General features: G+C 40.1%; 2 protein-coding genes across 4 annotated transcripts; one reads left to right on the plus strand and one right to left on the minus strand.

Annotated features, from left to right (window-relative positions):
• Positions 1–267: 267 nt before the first annotated feature.
• plekhh2 (pleckstrin homology domain containing, family H (with MyTH4 domain) member 2) lies at positions 268–12,070 on the plus strand. 2 transcript variants are annotated; one of them, XM_060925595.1, is made up of 6 exons: positions 268–448; positions 548–653; positions 5,174–5,303; positions 9,518–9,604; positions 9,701–9,850; positions 10,031–12,070. In XM_060925595.1, exons 2-6 carry the CDS (start codon positions 613–615, stop codon positions 10,211–10,213), a joined length of 591 nt encoding a protein of 196 aa, XP_060781578.1. In that variant the 5' UTR covers positions 268–448; positions 548–612; the 3' UTR covers positions 10,214–12,070. The 2 variants fall into 2 exon arrangements, with proteins under 2 accessions (XP_060781578.1, XP_060781577.1); XM_060925594.1 differs by having other exon boundaries at positions 268–653.
• A 2,079-nt stretch (positions 12,071–14,149) lies between these two features.
• epcam (epithelial cell adhesion molecule) lies at positions 14,150–16,706 on the minus strand. Of its 2 annotated transcripts, XM_060925597.1 has the most exons (10): positions 16,688–16,706; positions 16,465–16,534; positions 15,995–16,096; positions 15,630–15,888; positions 15,421–15,489; positions 15,270–15,333; positions 15,060–15,158; positions 14,731–14,928; positions 14,597–14,641; positions 14,150–14,484 (listed from the first exon to the last, which is right to left on the minus strand). In XM_060925597.1, the coding sequence occupies exons 2-10, from the start codon at positions 16,520–16,522 to the stop codon at positions 14,458–14,460; spliced, it is 921 nt and encodes a 306-aa protein (XP_060781580.1). In that variant the 5' UTR covers positions 16,523–16,534; positions 16,688–16,706; the 3' UTR covers positions 14,150–14,457. The 2 variants fall into 2 exon arrangements, with proteins under 2 accessions (XP_060781580.1, XP_060781579.1); XM_060925596.1 differs by having other exon boundaries at positions 16,465–16,706.
• Between the last annotated feature and the right edge of the window lie 2,728 nt (positions 16,707–19,434).

Raw genomic sequence — 19,434 nt, forward strand, 5'->3', positions numbered from 1 at the left:
ATAAGTAATGATTATTAAAATGTTATAAAATTGAGTTAATTTTTTAATTATTATTAAAAAGTAGTTGTTATTATTATTATTATTATTATTAATAGTAGTAGTAGTAATACAAACAATTATTCATGGATTATAGATAATAATGATTATTTTTGAATAATGAACATTGATATAACAATTGCACTGATGATAATTAGTTTAGTTATTACAACACATTGATTGATAATGGTTATGAAAGGTGACGGTTGTTTTTCTGTGTTTAATGTAACGCTCTGATGACTGTATGACTGCATAAACAGGTTTATGCTGTTACCTGCTATAATGCAGAAGATACTCGAGAACTTCGTCAGCAAGCTGTATACTGCACGACACTCAGACTGATTTTGCTGTCAGACACAAAATCACACATCATCAAAGATGATCTTTTGGGATTGAAATAATGGCGGCTAAGGTTGTTCAGCTGGTTCTACTTGCCGTTTATTGTTTTCGGTTTTGAAATGATTCATGGTGTTTTCTCCAGTAAACACCAGTCTTCTCCTTGCTGCTACAGTAGCTCTGCAGGCCCAGAACACACGACTTTGCTTCAGCTGTTTGCATGTCTAACAGTTGCCATTGATGCACCCTGTTGTTCACCAATTGTGTGCATTCTTCTTAAGGTTTGTAAAAAGACTATTGCAGAAAACAGTTTTAAGTTGTCGTATTTATCATTTTCTTTGTCATGGTACAGTCTTAATTTTTCCATTTAGAGGTCTTGAAAAGGTCTTAAAAGTCTTTAAATTTGTACTTGAAAAATGTGCAGATACCCTGGGTTAACTGGTGAGTCTAAATTGACCGTAGGTGTGAATGGTTGTCTGTGTCTATGTGTCAGCCCTGTGATGACCTGGCGACTTGTCCAGGGTGTACCCCGCCTTTCGCCCGTAGTCAGCTGGGATAGGCTCCAGCTTGCCTGCGACCCTGTAGAACAGGATAAAATGGCTAGAGATAATGAGATGAGATGACACTTATCGGCCTATTCGGTTTTTAGCCATGTTGAATTTAGTTCATTTGGTCCACGGCAGGCGTCGCTTATCTGCGCGATCTTCACGAGACTTGTGCGAGACTTCGAAACGTGATGTGTCAGCCAGGTGTCAGTGCCGCCATTTTGAAAACTGTTTTCCAAACAAAGTATTGCACAAAAATGAGTTTAAATGACAATTACTGCCTACTTTTTTCAAACTTTCCTGATTGTTATCAAAACAAACAAAACTTCCGGCTTGATTACGTCAGCATTCGAAAGAGGGCTCGCGCGTCTTTTGACAACGTTGGCAGATGTTGGTCACTTTGATTTCCACTGTAGGTTTTACTTCCGTTCTACGATGTCTCGGACAGGTCTCAGCAAATCTTGTTTACGGCCATTGCTTTGACATACGGACTGATATATTACAGAGCATATTTCAAACACTCATAACTTGCTATAGCAGTGACAGAATAGCTGTCAGAAGTGCATTCCTATATTTAATAAAATGAGAAATAGAATTTTGATAATAAAAAATTTGCCTTCAGTTCCCCTTTAAATGTAAATGCAGAGCCTGAGTAACAGCTGTGTAATGAACATATGGCTGAGGCAAGTATTACTCAAGATTAAGACCAATACAAGTATCAAAAGAAATGAATCTTGGTGATGTATACTGTGCATCCACTCACCGGCTTCTTTAATAGGAACTTGTCCTTGATTCTAAGCTTCCTGTTCTTGGCTGGCAGGAGTGGAACCCAATGTGGTTTTCTGCTGTTGTATGCTGAGATGCTTTTCTGCTCACCACGGTTGTAAAGAGTTGCTATATATTAGTTGCACGGTGGTGTATTGGTCAGTGCTGTCACCTCACAGCAAGAAGGTTCTGGGTTCGAGCCCAGTGGCTGACGGGGACCTTTCTGTGTGGAGTTTGCATGTTCTCCCCGTGTCTGTGTGGGTTTCCTCCGGGTGCTCCGGTTTCCCCCACAGTCCAAAGACATGCAGATTAGGTAAAATACCCAGCCACTGGGATTGTACAAGCCAGTGCATACTTAGTGCCGGTCTCAAGCCCTACCCAGATTAGGGAGGGTTGCGTCAGGAAGGGCATCGGGTGTAAAACCTATGCCAAAATCTGAAGGCCCAGTGTGAGATTAGCATGAGCTAAACTGGTTATTAACCTTCTGAAAATAAAGTCAAGTCAAGTTTATTTGTATAGCGCTTTTAACAATAAACATTGTCGCAAAGCAGCTTTACAGAATTTGAACGACTTAAAACATGAGCTAATTTTGTCCCTAATCTATCCCCAATGAGCAAGCCTGTGGCGAGGGTGGCAAGGAAAAACTCCCTCATACGACATGAGGAAGAAACCTCGAGAGGAACCAGACTCAAAAGGGAACCCATCCTCATTTGGGCAACAACAGACAACATGACTATAACATTAACAGTTTTAACATGAAGTCAGTTTCGTTGATGTTATAAACTCTTCATTGATGGAAACTTGAGTGCAAAACTGTTCATGACAACTGCAGTCCTAAAGTTAGCAAGTCAACTGTAGTCCTCAGCCATAAAAGCATTACTGTAAGAGTCCAGAGTGTCCTCCAGGTATAACTTTCAACTGTCCTCATGGGGCCGTCCTCCACAGGAGCGATGTGATAAAACTCCAACCAGACACAGGGCACCAGGATGGATCAAGCAGGTCCGAGGGGCAGAAGAGGTCAGCATCTCGATCCCAGGACCAACATGTAACTCAGAGGGACAGATTGTGGGCAGGGGCGCAGATACGTTTTTTGAACTGGGGGGGACAAAGCTGTCAGCAAACCAACCCCACCCCCAACATGTGTTGTGCAAGGAATATACTCTGATGCCTTCAGGGCAGCGACATGCAGGTTAGGTTAACTGGTGACTCTAAATTGACCGTAGGTGTGAATGTGAGTGTGAATGGTTGTCTGTGTCTATGTGTCAGCCCTGTGATGACCTGGCGACTTGTCCAGGGTGTACCCCGCCTTTCGCCCATAGTCAGCTGGGATAGGCTCCAGCTTGCCTGCGACCCTGTAGAAGGATAAAGCGGCTAGAGATAATGAGATGAGATGAGATGAGATCTAGGTCTGTGTATCCTATGTATTGAGACTTGGACTGTCAAACTTAATTACCCATCATTGAAAGAAATAAAGCTTATTGATTCTGATACTGATTCCAATCACTTCCCAAGCATGCCGTATGCAAAAACTGTTTTATTTAAACATTAACTGACTTTCAGCACACTGATTCTTTAAGAAAACTAGTTTTAAAACCGCTAAGTTCCAACTGTTAAATATAGCGAGAGGCTGGGCTACGTGTGTGTGTGTGTGTAAAGTGTAAACCAGTGCATCCTGACTTTCTAACTATGCCTGTGTGTTGCGGGAGCGGCAGTCAGTCAACAACTCTTCGCAAAGTTTCCTTATGAAACAATATGCTCACTGAAATTATGGCAGGGAACGCCAGATTAAACATTGCCTTCTGAGCACTGTATCTACAGGCTACCACCGAAAGAAGGAGGCTACCAGAAAGGCATCTCTACTCCGTACGATTTTACTTTCACTACGACATTACTTTGAACAGACTATCAAAAAATTGCAAGGTGATATGATAAAGTAAGGCACAGTTTACTTACAGTCGTTGTTTTTTTGAAAAAACGATGCAATCGTTTTCTGCCTTTTCGGTTTGGCACCCTTCATCATGCCGTGTTGGGGTCCTGAACTAGGAGCTGTCCCCGATATGCCTGTCAAACTTGTTGTGGGTAACCATAGCAACCAAGCTCGAGCTCGCAACCTGTGCAGTCTGCGCAGCTCAACCAACCGAATATCAGTCTTTGTTTTGTTTTATGTGAGTTGTTGCAACTATGTATGTACTGCTGTGCACCTCAATAAACCGAATGGTAATTAGTCTTCTGATTTTTCCATGAGGTTTGCCTTATGCAAAGAAAGACAGCATAGACGTTTTTTCCTCCCTATAAGTGGGGGGGACCGAACGAGGTGAATTTAAATCTGGGTGGGACGAATCCCACCCTCTATCTGCGCCCGTGATTGGGGGGGGACAAGGATTGTTAGGTATGCCCTAAAAATGACACAAGTATTAAGTCTGTGTGGTAGGCTCGCAGAGACAAGAGTCTTGACATCAGGCATAATACACAACAATGGCATGTTAATATGGTTAAAAAATATCATGACCTGCTCTGGCTGGATGCTTGATTGGGTGATGGGAGCACACTCCTCAGCAATGATGGGATGCAGATAGGACCCTTAGGGCTGGCCAAGACAATTCAGTTACATTTCACCGGGTCTGGGACATGCGACAGAATGTCTGACGGCCGATTCCCTGCAGGCTACAATAGCCAGTCGAGGTCTCCACCCTCTCCACCAAAAGATTTCCTGTTGACTCCATGTAACTCAGAGGGACAGATTTGGGGTGAGGGAAATTATTCTGAAAATAAAGTCCTATAAAATTCTTTCTGGCAGCTCAAACCAATCTGGCTATTTTTTTTTTCTGACCTCTTTTATCAACAAGGCATTTCCACCTAGAGAACCATCGCTCATTCAAGGTTTTTTGTTTTTCGCACCATTCTGTGTGAAACTTGTCATGGCGCCCCTCGAGGGAGACGTGTTTGCTCGCTCCGCTCTTGAATGCCGGCTTTTTCTTCTTTGTGTACTTGTGTATTTTCTTTCTCCAGTACACAAATGTCATGCATTGCTAACATTTAACAGACAGGAACTGCTGGACATCGCTGACACACACAGAATCTAAGAATTTCATTGTGCAAGAGGACATGTCCTTACTGTGCATATGACAATAAACACTTTTTGAACTTGAACTTTGTGAAAACCCCAGGAGATCAGCAGTTTCTATAACTGCATAAAACGTCAGGTGTATGAGTATACCTAATAAAGTGGCCGGTAAGTGTATATACAACTATGGGGGGAAAAAATTCCATGACTGTATATAGACACTGGGAGATCATTATTCATACTTTGTGCATGCATGTTGTATGGCCACTGGACCAAAAATAACCTCATTAAAAATCACAGATTTGGGTTCTTTAAAGATGTTCACCACTAATGTGGGCACATTTGTAGGTGTTTTCTGTTTTAAGTACATGTATTTAAAGAAATATGTTTTTAATACCCTCACATTGTTGTCCCTTTCCGTCACCAGGCAATTAAATGAGAGGATCTCGGCTCGCTGGGCATCACTGAGGGGACGCAGCACCTCTGAGTGTGTGCGGATCTATCTGACCGTGGCCCGCAAGTGGCCCTTTTTTGGAGCTAAGCTATTTGAAGCTGAGGTGCAAGTGCATGCTTTTTAACTTTAAGAGAGTAATGATTTTTTTAAAAATACATTTTTAAAAACTCTCTGTTGCCATTTTAACACTCTCTTCACTGAACCTCACTAAAATGACAGGGTATTTTCAGCATTAAAATGTGCACATGAGTCTAATCAGTGTGAAAGTACTGCAGTTTATCACAACTATGGAACAAGAAGTATGTATTCATCTTGTCAAGCAAAAATGTGGACTGCCCGGAGGGGCTGAGGACTGGTTTGAGAACCACTGCGTGTTTGTGAACACCTAACCATCACACCCATATGTGGTTCTTCCACAAACTGTTGCGACAAAGCTGAAAGTACACAGTCGTACAAGATGTCTTTGTATGATGTCGCATTACAATCTCCCTTCACGTGAACTAACAGGCCCAGACCTGTTCCAGCATGCCCCTGTACACAAAATGAGGTCTGTGAAGACATGGTGTGCCCAGGCTGCGTGGAAAAACTCAAGTGGTCTGCGCAGAGCCCTGATCTCAACGCCACTAAAAATCTTTGAGATGATTTAGAACATCGACTGTCTGCTAGGTCTTCTCATCTGACATCAGAGCCTGGATGCTGTTGTGGTTGAATGGATAAATCCTCACAGCCACACTCTAAAATCTAGTGGAAAGTTTTCCAAGAAGAGTGAAGGTTATTATAAAAACAAAAGGGGACTACATCTGGAATGGGATGTTCAACAAGAAGATATGAGTATGATGGTCAGGTGTCCACAAACTTTTGGCTATAAAGTGTATGCTGAATCCATATCAGCAGCAAACTAAACTAGGAAGTCACAGCAAATGCAAATCTCGTGCATGATCCTGCTGTGCTTTGAATACTGACGCACACTTGGTTTCGCACACCTAGATCATTTTAAATTATATTTTTGTGAGGTCTGTATTGGTGTATTACCTATGAGCTCTGTGATGTTTGTGTTCAGGTTCTATAGAGAGCAAGTAAACGTTCAGATGCATTTAGTTATACTGTGTAATATAATTGTATATTTCTATATTGATTATATATACAGTATATATAATCTATCCACATTCACTGGATATGAGCAATCGCGTGCTCTGATTGGCTACTCTACTACTAGGATATCAGCTCATATACCGTGAGAAAAACAAAATGGCGGAGCATGTTGCTGAACCAACCGAGGATGAAATAAAAACTACTAAAACGAAACCCCCCAAAAAAGCAACAAAATATGGAATAAAAGTATTTGATGGTAAGAACATATCTTTTTTTATTTTTCAAGAATTATTATTATCGCGTTTTTCACAACTTGCTACTGTCATTTTGCCGGTTGGAGGCACAATGGTGCGGTGGTTAGCACTATCGCCTCACAGCAAGAAGGTTCTGGGTTCGAGCCCTGTGGCCGGCGAGGGCCTTTCTGTGCGGAGTTTGCATGTTCTCCCCGTGTCCGCGTGGGTTTCCTCCGGGTGCTCCGGTTTCCCCCACAGTCCAAAGACATGCAGGTTAGGTTAACTGGTGACTCTAAATTGAGCGTAGGTGTGAATGTGAGTGTGAATGGTTGTCTGTGTCTATGTGTCAGCCCTGTGATGACCTGGCGACTTGTCCAGGGTGTACCCCGCCTTTCGCCCGTAGTCAGCTGGGATAGGCTCCAGCTTGCCTGCGACCCTGCACAGGATAAGCGGATACAGATGATGGATGGATGGATTTCGCCAATTTGTTTACATTCTAAACAGAAACAATTTTGTCGAACATTTTTGTGTAAAGTTTTATTTATCAAATTTACAAAAAATAAAAATGCTCTGTTTCTCAAAATCCAGTGAATGTGGATAGAATAAAAGTTATTTCACTCAATCTTGTCATACATGGCTGATAGCCAACTTGGTGCTCCTCATCGGCTATCAGCCTATGTACGACTCAATTTCGTGGCATAACTGTTAAATACACACACACACACTCTCACCAGCCACTTTAATAGGAACTTATTCTTGATTCTAAGATTCCTGTTCTTGGCTGCAGGAGTGGAACCCAATGTGGTCTTCTGCTGTTAATTGATGAGATGCTTTTCTGCTCACCATGATTGTAAAGAGTGATAATGAGTTGCTATATCCTTCCTGGCAGTTCCAACCAATCTGGCCATTTTCCTCTGACCTCTCTTATCAACAACCCACAGTACTGTCTCTCAGTCAATGTTTTTTGGTTTTTTGCACCATTCTGTGTAAACTCTACTGGCTGTTGTGTGTGAAAACCCCAGGAGATCAGCAGTTTCTGAAATACTCAAACCAGTCCATCTGGCACCAACACCCGCACTACAGTGAAAGTCACAGAGATCACAAATTTTCCCATTCTGATGTTTGAACATTAACTGAAGCTCTTGATTTGTATCTGCATTATTTTATGCATTGTGCATAGCCTGAATATATTTTATGATTTTCATTTTTTAAACATATATATTTTTTGTTTATATTTAAACATAAAGTCAAAATACATTACAGTGGTGCTTGAAAGTTTGTGAACCCTTTAGAATTTTCTACATTTCTGCATAAATATGACCTAAAACATCATCAGGTTTTCACAAAAGTCCTAAAAGTAGATAAAGAGAACCCAGTTAAACAAATGAGACAAAAATATTATACTTGGTCATTTATTTATTGAGGAAAATCATTCAATATTACATATCTGTGAGTGGCAAAAGTATATGAACCTCTAGGATTAGTAGTTAATTTGAAGGTGAAATTAGAGTCAGGTGTTTTCAATCAATGGGATGATAATCAGGTGTGAGTGGGCACCCTGTTTTATTTAAAGAACAGGGATCTATCAAAGTCTGAGCTTCACAACACATGTTTGTGGAAGTGTATCATGGCACGAACAAAGGAGATTTCTGAGGACCTCAGAAAAAGCGTTGTTGATGCTCATCAGGCTGGAAAAGGTTACAAAACCATCTCTAAAGAGTTTGGACTCCACCAATCCACAGTCAGACAGATTGTGTACAAATGGAGGAAATTCAAGACCATTGTTACCCTCCCCAGGAGTGGTGGACCAACAAAGATCACTCCAAAAGCAAGGCGTGTAATAGTCGGCGATGTCACAAAGGACCCCAGGGCAACTTCTAAGCAACTGAAGGCCTCTCTCACATTGGCTAATGTTCATGAGTCTACCATCAGGAGAACACTGAACAACAATAGTGTGCATGGCAGGGTTGCAAGGAGAAAGCCACTGCTCTCCAGAAAGAACATTGCTGCTTGTCTGCAGTTTGCTAAAGATCACGTGGACAAGCCAGAAGGCTATTGGAAAAATGTTTTGTGGACGGATGAGACTAAAACAGAACTTTTTGGTTTAAATCAGAAGCGTTATTTTTGGAGAAAGGAAAACACTGCATTCCAGCATAAGAACCTTATCCCATCTGTGAAACATGGTGGTGGTAGTATCATGGTTTGGGCCTGTTTTGCTGCATCTGGGCCAGGACGGCTTGCCATCATTGATGGAACAATGAGTTCTGAATTATACCAGCGAATTCTAAAGGAAAATGTCAGGACAACTGCCCATGAACTCATTGTTGTCATGCAGCAAGACAACGACCCTAAGCACACAAGTCCTCCTACCAAAGAATGGTTAAAGAAGAATAAAGCTAATGTTTTGGAATGGCCAAGTCAAAGTCCTGACCTTAATCCAATCGAAATGTTGTTGAAGGACCTGAAGTGAGCAGTTCACGTGAGGAAACCCACCGACATCCCAGAGTTGAAGCTGTTCTGTACGGAGGAACGAGCTAAAATTCCTCCAAGCCGGTGTGCAGGACTGATCAACAGTTACCGGAAACGTTTAGTTGCAGTTATTGCTGCACAAGGGGGTCACACCAGATACTGAAAGCAAAGGTTCACATACTTTTGCCACTCACAGATATGTAATATTGGATCATTTTCCTCAATAAATAAATGACCAAGTGTAATATTTTTGTCTCATTTGTTTAACTGGGTTCTCTTTATCTACTTTTAGGACTTGTGTGAAAATCTGATGTTTTAGGTCATATTTATGCAGAAATATAGAAAATTCTCAAGGGTTCGCAAACTTTCAAGCACCACCGTATATATGTGTAACTCTGAAGAGGATATATACACTGAGTGCATATCAGATAACAGAAACACAAGTATCTGCTTCTTTCCCCTAACTGGATATGCAAAACAGAAAGATTATACTGTATCTCTTTCCATTTTTCTTCTCCTGTAGCCGCAGTCACCCTCTTCACTGCAAAGCACACGTGCGTGGGTAGCTGTCCATGAGGATGGGTTGAGTGTGTTGGACTTTACGTCCATGGTGCGAAGCTATCTGCTGTCTTGCACTTTCTTTGATTTCTAATACGTGAAATGGCGCTTAACCCTCTAAGCTATTCCTTCTCTCTGAACTCTTTAGAAACTTCTAGTGTCCTTCTCCCATAAGAATGTTGTAACATTTGGAGCTTGTCATCAGGACTTCATGCTGGTGGTGAGTCAAAGCGCTGGAAGCAACACAGCCAGGGAAAAGCCTACTGAGAAGCATTTGTTCGCCATGAGCACTTTTAAGGTAGAGACAATACCAGTGGTCAAGTTCCATTTTCATGGTTTCAGAACTGTCCTGAAAATTACATTTGTAAGGGCATGATCCTAGTCCATTTTTTGGATTTTTGTAAGGTTCTTCTACCTGTAAAAACACGCATGCGTGCTTTCTCAGTTCTGCGTTCCTGTGCTTTCTGTGTCCATTCAGATCCGAGAGTTGACACTCCTTATGGCCAGCTACATTAACAGCACCCATCAACAGAAGTCAGCAGCACACCATCTCTCTGCCCCAGCTCTGTTGCTGGCGCAATGTCAGTCTGGAGAGCAACACACCTCTAAATCCCCTCCTGCAGGCAGTGGCAGACCAAGCAAAGGCCCCAAACTTCTCTGATGCACCTTATACTGGTGCATGCTCTATAATCTCGAAACTCGGAATGGACTCGTATTCAAAATGGATTGCACCTACTCTCTGGAACAGGAACTTGGACCTGATTTGCATTTTGCTGTGACCTTCCTTTGTTGATATGAATCCATTAATGTATAAAGAACAATACATGCCCTTTTTTTTGTTTCCCTCCTCATGTAAAAAGGATGTAAAAAGGTATTTATCATGCTATGTTTGTCCTAAAATGATTAGGTACACCAACCCTATAGAGGCTAGAGATGAAATGTCCTAGCCAGCATTGCACAAATGAACAACAGGACTAAATATCCTATCATTTCAAAGAAATCTGTGTAAACAGTGACACGCCGTGTTTGGTATTCTAATAAGTTCATGGGTTCATTAGTTCAGGAAGAGGAAGGACAATCCATAGAAGTAGACTAGCATTTACTTTTTCAAAATATCTTCCAAACAAACAAGTTACAGACAGGAAAATGATTATTAAAGCACTCTGTGGAGGTGGGTCAGGTTTTCTAATTAAAAAAAAAGGAAAGAAAGAAAATCTAACTGAATGCTGAGGATTAGCATGTAGATAAAAGAGTGGCTCACATGGATAATAGATGAAACATGTTTGATTGAAGAGGAATGCATAGAAATTGAATGCAGCAAGGTACAATCGTACTTTCTGAGCATCACAAAGTTGTTTTTTGTTTTGTTTTTTAGTGAGGTGAATTATTTATCACCACCCAGAAATTCAACTCTGAGCCACAAGATGTGATTTTAGGACAAAAATAGGAAGTGGCAACATTGTGCATTGAGATTATAAGCCACATTTGCGCACATGTAGTTATATAATGTTTAAAGTCTAATTTTGAGTTTATTTATTGTAAAATGGGAATCCGTTGCAGAGATCCCTTATGTATACACATTTAAATAAATGTTATATGTTATAAAGAATTAACTTTTGTTTATTTCTGTATCATAAAAATGAGGTCTAGGGTTAGTGACCCGAGTACTAGAAGCAACCCTCCTTTTCTTCTCTGTCTGCACCTCTCTGCTGAGTTACATGTCGATCCTGAGACACCAGTAGTGCTGACCTCTTCTGCTCCTCGGACTCACCTGATCCATCCTGATGCCCTACGTTTGGCTGGAGTCTCATATGGACAGTCAAAAGTCGCACTCGGAAGATGGCTCTGGACACTTACAGTTGGCGGTGGCGGCTGTCCATCGCTAGCGATGATGACTGCTTCATTAGGATGCACAGAAATCTCCTTTCCTAATGAAGCACCTTGCACAGTAAGGTAAGACAAATGACGCCGTGCCCCCATCGTGTTGTCTCTCTGGACCTCCAGACCTGATGCCAAGTGGTGCACAAAAGTGCCACACACCTGACGGGTATGGCAGTTGCCCTGCAGTGACATCTGACTTGCCGAGTGATGCATGCACAGGACTTCAGGACTGCAGTTGTCATGAACAGTTTTGCACTCAAGTTTCCATCAATGAACAGTTTATAACTTCAACAAAATAGACTTCATGTTAAAACTATAATGATTTTCCTGGTTTCAAAGTTATACTTTGTGACTGTATCAGACACTGTTCTAGAAGCAAAGTATTTATAATCATGCTATCTGTTATCACTCCAAATGAGGATGGGTTCCCTTTTGAGTCTGGTTCCTCTCAAGGTTTCTTCCTCGTGTCATCTGAGGGAGTTTTTCCTTGCCACCGTCACCACAGGCTCGCTCATTGGGGATAAGGTAGGGAGAAAATTAGCTCACGTTTAAAGCCTTTAATTTTCGGCAAAGCTGCTTTGTGACAATGTATGTTGTTAAAAGCGCTATACAAATAAACTTGACTTGACTAGAAGCATTCACATACTGATATTTAAAAAGTACTTCCATGGAAGGTACTGTACAGTGTTATGATTCCAGAGTAGGAGTGGAGGCGTTGCCTCTTGTCTGTCATCTGCATAATTTGTGCCTCTTTTTACTGTAATACATACTGTACTACTCAGATGATTCCAAAGATAAATTCATAGAAATTTCCAATATGCCACTCTAGTTTCAGGTAACCTTCAGTAGCAACACTGTTGTCACCCTATTGTCCTGCCTACATTTGCCTATGTCTCAAACGATTGGCTTATTACTTTGAACCTCCCCAGTTACCAGGGAAACATTCTGAGAGTGACATAACTATTTTATGTATGAAGAAAACTGTGACCCACCCAAACCTGTTTGAACTATCCTCTGAAACTCAATGATACAAGCTGTGTTGTGGAAAAGAAAAATGACAAAGTCAGACTTAGGACATTTGACCACTTAAGAAAGGGGGGGGGGGATGATATGAAATAAAAGCAGCCCCAGCAAACAGCCAAAAATGAAAATACCAGATGTTAATGCCAGATGTTAATGCCAGAGTTAATTCAGTGACACAAGAGCAGGATTTGCACATGGGTTGTTTACGTTTGCATACAGGAATGGTGATTGCAAAGATCTTCGCTCCCATCAACGAGATGGTTGTAGGTATATTGTTTTTAGGATACATTAAAGACTATCAGGGTTACAGAGCATATTCAGTACAGCAAGTTTAAGACAACAGAAGTTAATTTTTACCGAGTTAGTGATCCAACAATTTGCTGTTAAAAGTTAAACATGTTCTTGCCATTCAAAATAAATGCGTCACCCAACTAATACTGAAAGGCAGTGAGACAAGCCTGGTTTTGCATTAAGTCCTGTGTAACACAGTGAATCTGGTTGGTCCAGTCTAACTTGATTCCAGTGAGTGTTAGTATCACATACCCTTAACCTTCAGCTCTGATCCCCCCCCCGATAAATAACTTTCATAAAAAATTATCTTCAGAAGAGAAACAAAAAGCAGTATTAAACTATAAATTAACTGAGTGGCAAAAAGAACTTCAGTGAATGGTACCTTTAAAGTATGAGTCAGAAATGCATATGCATGAGAACCTTCACCATGGGGTTTGGTGAGGCAGAAAGCCACACATTCACGGTATGATTAAACCACATGCTTTAAACATGGTTTCTACATGAAAACAGGTGTGGCACCTAGTCACATTTCCCAACTGCCTGAACAGGAAGTGCTTTCATGTAGTGTGTACACACGTTTAACAAAACCAGGAGCTCTGGTTAATACATCATAGTGGGACTTCTAGCCCTTGTTTTAAAGAATAACCACAAAAGCACAGACTGAAGATAGCTTCAAAACTATTACCAAGTTATGTTTATAAAACAATCAATAGGACCAGGATTTCAGTAATGTTCCATCCATTCCCAAATGAGATATTGGTACCATTTGTTGTCACAAACACGCAAGTGTGGGTATGATAAACACCCTCACCAAGGTTTCCAGTTACAAAGCTAGAGTTGAAAAAAATTCCAGAGAACAGAGGTTGTTTTCAAAGCCATTGTGCTCAAGTAACTGCACTCAGTGAACGAAGGGGGAAGAGAGCAGAACCTGTAATGCTGGTTTTTAGGCATTGCATTAAGCCTTGGACTGAGCTCAAGATGTATTGAGCATGCTTTTTGGTCTGAAACACCAAATCTTTGAAAAGAGCAGCAGCACCCCAAGTTTGCATGGAAGAGACTATAGGACAGCAAAATGGTTCTTCAGTGTTTAAGAGCACACCCAGGGAATGGCAGGATTTTTTTTTTTGGGGGGGGGGGGGGGGGGGTGAAAGGACATCGGAATTACTTAATCCATCACCTGGGATGTTTCTCCCATAGCACTACCTTGTAAAAACACTTAATCTACTGCAACAGTCCAATCCCCAAGCCAAGAATCGACTAAAGACTGCCATGTGGTATTTTTGTCTGTAATATATTTAAAACCCCTCTGCTTGAATCACAGGGGTTTTCCTTCATGTCAGTCTATACATAAGACATGGAGCAGGGGCAGCCCAAAACACACAGTAGCAATGGAGGACACAAATAAGACAAAAAGTTTATTAAAAAACACTGTACACATTAATTTCAACCACATAAGTTCAATGAGAAACCTAGACATATGGCTATATTCAGACCAAATCAAAATTCAAGACAAACATTTCCATCTCTATCCTGATTGGGAGGTAAAGACTTGACTGTCCATTTAAAACAATTAATCATAACAGCATGAAGCATGTAACAGACTTGTTTATATATTTAAAATTTAAAAACCCAGCAAAAAGAGTTAATTTATAGCAGGTGAGTGCAGATGACTCCAGGTGTTTAAAAACAGCTGCAGAGCCATGGTAGCTTTTATGACATTGTTTCCATCTCCCTGACCTGTAAAGCAAGAGGAAAACAGGAAAGACATAAGCAAAAAAAAAAGAAAGACATTTTAACCACACGTAAACTAGGGGATAAGGGGGAGGAAACCCCATCAGCCTGAACATACCTGCGTCTTGCTGTAAGCTTTCTGTTCCCGTTTCCTGGCGAAAAACTGTGGAAAGCCACAAAATGTTAAGTCTTACAATGGACAGACCTGAAACCAATATTAAAGTAAGCTACAAGAAAAGATGTTTTACTCACCAGAACAATGAGGCCAACGAGCACAACCAGGATAACGACCACAATCACAGCAATCACACCACCAGTCAGCTTCTGCATAGTCATCGTGGGAGCTTTCTCATCTACATAGTAGACCAGGATGCCCTCCACTTGCACAGCGTTACCAGCAGCATTGACCAAAAGTGGATCCTGGGATTTGAACAGGGGCAGGGCCTTCACCTGTACAAAAACAATTTTATTTTTTTTTATATATATATATATATATATATATATATATATATATATATATATATATATATATATATCTCAAAAAAAACCTCTGAATTTCAAGTGGGGACTAGGGAACCTACATCTTTTTCCATGTAGTAAGCCGTGCGGGGCAGGTCTGGCGTAGGTGTTCCTTTCTCCTTCTTAAGATCCACAACAATCAAACGGGCTTCTGGATCATACTGAAATACAAGAGAACCAATCACTGTCTTAAGGAAGGTCTTTAATCTAAAAATTGATGTTTAATACTCCTGAAAGTGATCTCAAAAAAAAAAATAATAATAATATCTTACCTTAACATCACTAACAAAGCTCCCAGGCAGTCCATAACGGCTACTGAGGACCTCTTTAATTCCACTTTGGGGGGAGGAAAGAAAAAAGGGGGAGGTAAGAGTGTGTCAAACTACCCTAGTTTACTAAACAGAAGCCAATTCAAATACATACGTCTTCAGTGACTCCACATCTGGAGAAGACTTGCCATTATCCTTGTGTTTCAACTCAAGGCGGACCCAGCTAAAGAAGAAGAAAAAAAAAAAAAAAAAGTGTGCATTTAAAAACAAAACCCCATACATCTAGACAGAACAAACCCTAAAAAGCACTTTAGTAGTCAAGTCAGAGAACATAAGGACCACAAGCAATAACAAACCACTCACTAGGTCTCCACTGGTTCACACTTTATGTTCTTGTCGCCTTTATCAGATCGGCGGACACCAGCACTGTTGACACACCAGCATGTTTCAGTACCATTACACTGGACAGCCTTGAAAGTCCCATTATTCTCACACTCTGGGTCATAGATCCCATCATTATCCACAATTGCAGTCTCAACTGGCTTCCCAGTAATAGATCTAGTGGACAAGTTATTCCTTGCACGGTACATTTCTGCCTGCATGAGGTAGCATTTTGGAATCACTACAAGAAGACACACAAGACACCAATGTAATGTTCATTTAAAAAAAACAAAAAAGAAGATTTTCCAGTCTGACATTCACACTTCAAATAAAGCTTAAAACCTCACACTTCTCGCAGTCTAGCTCTTGCTTCTCAGCCTCTCCAACCATAACTGTGCATTTGCATGGAGTACCATCACATGTTGCCCATTTCATGTGTTTGCATGTACCTGCAGGATTAAAAAAATGATAAGTAGGAGTTAATAAATTGAAAAAAACTTCATTTTTTGTGAGCACTGAGGAAAAGAATGACCCTGTGTTTGGTGGATGTTTGATGCTGAACTAAGGGACCTGGGTGTGGCAGCCTGCCGGAGCCATTTTAGAAGCGCCACTGAAACTCCCGCCCCTCCCCCACAACTACCTGTAAGCTTTACCTGCTGGTTTAGTTTTTTGCTACTTAAACACACACACACACATACACTTTGTGAAACGGCGAAGCACAATTTCAGTCGCCTTTTACAACTTTATAATCAATGGCAAGTTGACAAACTCCAACAGATAACCATGTTATTATACATAAGTCATAAAAAGCACTTACACTGTGCAGAAGCTCCAGCAACGAACACCAGAAGACACAAAACAATGATATCCTTCATCTTGGATGAGCTCTAGAAAGAAATAAAAGAAAAAAAAAAACAAAAAATAAGGAGGGTAAAATATATGCTGTCTGAGAAGAAAAAAAAAACTTTATTCTGATTAAGATGTGAATTTAGTTCCTTTCCAAGGCTGTAACCGCAGTTATTACACAGTATCCGTCTCACCTTATTCTACTGTTGTACTGGCAAGCTTTAAGCAAGTGTCTAATTATACTGCGCGTCCAACGCAACGTCAGGTGAGATCAGAACGTGGGCGGGGAAACTACTAAGACTTACCTCACTTCCTTATCACCATATATGGCAAAAGTCCTGTTTCGGTTACGCACGTAAATGAGTTTCGTACAAGGTTTTTATTATTATTATTATTATTATTATTATTATTGTTGTTGTTGTTGTTGCTGCTATTATTATTATTATTATTAATATGCTCATTATTATTATTGCTGTTGTTGCTGCTGCTATTATCATTATTATTATTATTATTATTATTATTATTATTATTATTAATATAATTATTATTGTTGTTGCTGATATTATTATTGTTGTTGTTGCTGATATTATTATTATTATTATTATGGGCGGCACGGTGGTGTAGTGGTTAGCGATGTCGCCTCACAGCAAGAAGGTCCGGGTTCGAGCCCCGTGGCCGGCGAGGGCCTTTCTGTGTGGAGTTTGCATGTTCTCCCCGTGTCTGCGTGGGTTTCCTCCGGGTGCTCCGGTTTCCCCCACAGTCCAAAGACATGCAGGTTAGGTTAACTGGTGACTCTAAATTGACCGTAGGTGTGAATGTGAGTGTGAATGGTTGTCTGTGTCTATGTGTCAGCCCTGTGATGACCTGGCGACTTGTCCAGGGTGTACCCCGCCTTTCGCCCGTAGTCAGCTGGGATAGGCTCCAGCTTGCCTGCGACCCTGTAGAACAGGATAAAGCGACTAGCTAGAGATAATGAGATGAGATGACGTTGTTGTTGCTGCTATTATTATTATTATTATTATTATTATTATTATTATCTCATCTCATTATCTCTAGCCGCTTTATCCTGTTCTTATAATAATAATAATAATAATTATTATTATTATTATTATTATTATTAGTCGTAGTAGTATTGTTGTTGTTTTTATTATTATTTTTATTGTTGTTGTTGCTGTTATTATTGTTGTAGTTGTTGTTGCTATTATTATTAATTCCCACACAGTATCATATATTTGTTTTTAATTGATTAATTTAATATCCTCCCATATTGATAGCTTTTTTCTGAAAGTGTAACTGATCTAAAGCTTATCATTTCTTATAGTAAAATATTCTTTCCTGAGGAAGAAAAGTTGTTGTTGTTGTTCTTGTTGTTGTTAAAAGAGTGCCTTGAATGTTCTGGCGTGTAAGTTTTTTATTTATTTATTTTTTGTACATGTATATTCTAACGTCATCGTTTCAAGTACTCAGGAAGTTGTCTGCACATACAGCAGTAATATATGTTACATTATTATTCCTTTACACGGATTTTATGATCAACAAGTTAAAACACTAATCCAGTATCCATTAAACACAGCATCTTTCCCAGCCTGATTAGTTAACAAAAAAGACATCTTTATATTCAAATCTTATAATCAAAGCATGAATAACAAAAATAATTCCCTAAGCAGGCTTCAGAAGAAGGCTTGTATCTCTTCAAAACATCATGCTCCCTTTTGTCAAAGAAATGTCAGTAACTAATTCTCTTGCAGACCCATTCAGGGATTTTCTAAATTCAGTTCTTTTTCACACTCACCATAGATGGATGGATGGATAGATAGATGGATGGATGGATGGATGGATGGATGGATGGATGGATGGATGGATAGATAGATAGATAGATAGATAGATAGATAGATAGATAGATAGATAATTCCTGTGACACCCACATCCAGTTAAAACAAATTTAAATAGTGATCTATATTCTGAAAATAATCTTGTGTTTTTAAATGTTAAATATAATCAAAACTAGTCTTGGTTTGTTAGTTAGCTTATCAGAGATTTCAATCTTGTAGTAAAAACAGTTTAGCAAGCAATCAGCAGCACAGGTTTTAATTTTCATATTTTTTCACCACCCCGCTTATCTTTTTTTTTAAATAAATTTCAAATGTATATAGGATATTAACACATTACATTGAAGGTTTACATTACATTAATTGTTTGATGGCTAATATTCCTTTGCAACTTCAGCAGTGCATTTCCTGTTGTGAGAATCTTTATCAACTTCAGCAGTGCATTTCCTGTTGTGAGAATCTTTATCAACTTCAGCAGTGCATTTCCTGTTTTGTGTGTGTGTGTGTGTGTGAGAGAGAGAGAGAGAGAGAGAGAGAGAGAGGCAGACAGACAGTCAGACAGATAGGGGGGAGGGGATTTGTGGTTACGGTTGTGAGTGAAATGAACATATGTACATATGGTCTACTGATGTTGCAATATATTTCCCACATCGCTTTGGGGTTTTTTTTGTACTTCAGAGCTTTATCATATTCGGTTTCTCTGAGAGTTTTACTCTCACTCTCCTTTCCCTCCTTCTGAGGCAGTTTATGACACCACGATTTCATATTATCAAAAGACAGAACAAGTGCAGAATCCCTCAATATCACAAATGGCCTCATTATGTAATAATGTGTGAGAAATGTTCTGGGTTATGGTTAGTTTTCTAGATGTCTCTATCTGTATATGGTCTGTTATTTTCACTTGGACTGAATAGGAATCTAGGCTCAAACAAGATTGACAAGTTTCGACAAGAGGTAGTGCCCCAGGCTAACTGGCTACCAAGCTTTAAAACTACTATTGCTGAGAATAAAGAATACAAACCTGAATTGTGATGAAACATGTCCCCATTTGACTTTAGGTCAGATCATGATTGTACATCTTTTATGATTATTAATTCCAGGATCTTCAAGCG

Source organism: Neoarius graeffei, chromosome 7 (assembly GCF_027579695.1).
Source record: "Neoarius graeffei isolate fNeoGra1 chromosome 7, fNeoGra1.pri, whole genome shotgun sequence".
Classification (NCBI taxonomy): Eukaryota; Metazoa; Chordata; class Actinopteri; order Siluriformes; family Ariidae; genus Neoarius; species Neoarius graeffei.

Excerpts from the sequence above, each read along its gene's own strand:
- epcam (XM_060925597.1), bottom strand. The coding sequence starts at position 16,522 with ATGAAGGATATCATTGTTTTGTGTCTTCTGGTGTTCGTTGCTGGAGCT. Across the intron at positions 16,097-16,464 it reads TGCTGGAGCTTCTGCACAGT|GTACATGCAAACACATGAAA; the intron begins GTAAGTGCTTTT and ends TTAATCCTGCAG. Across the intron at positions 14,642-14,730 it reads TCGTTGGCCTCATTGTTCTG|TTTTTCGCCAGGAAACGGGA; the intron begins GTGAGTAAAACA and ends GGCTTTCCACAG.
- plekhh2 (XM_060925594.1), top strand. The coding sequence starts at position 613 with ATGCACCCTGTTGTTCACCAATTGTGTGCATTCTTCTTAAG. Across the intron at positions 5,304-9,517 it reads CTAAGCTATTTGAAGCTGAG|CCGCAGTCACCCTCTTCACT; the intron begins GTGCAAGTGCAT and ends CTTCTCCTGTAG. Across the intron at positions 9,605-9,700 it reads TGTTGGACTTTACGTCCATG|AAACTTCTAGTGTCCTTCTC; the intron begins GTGCGAAGCTAT and ends TGAACTCTTTAG.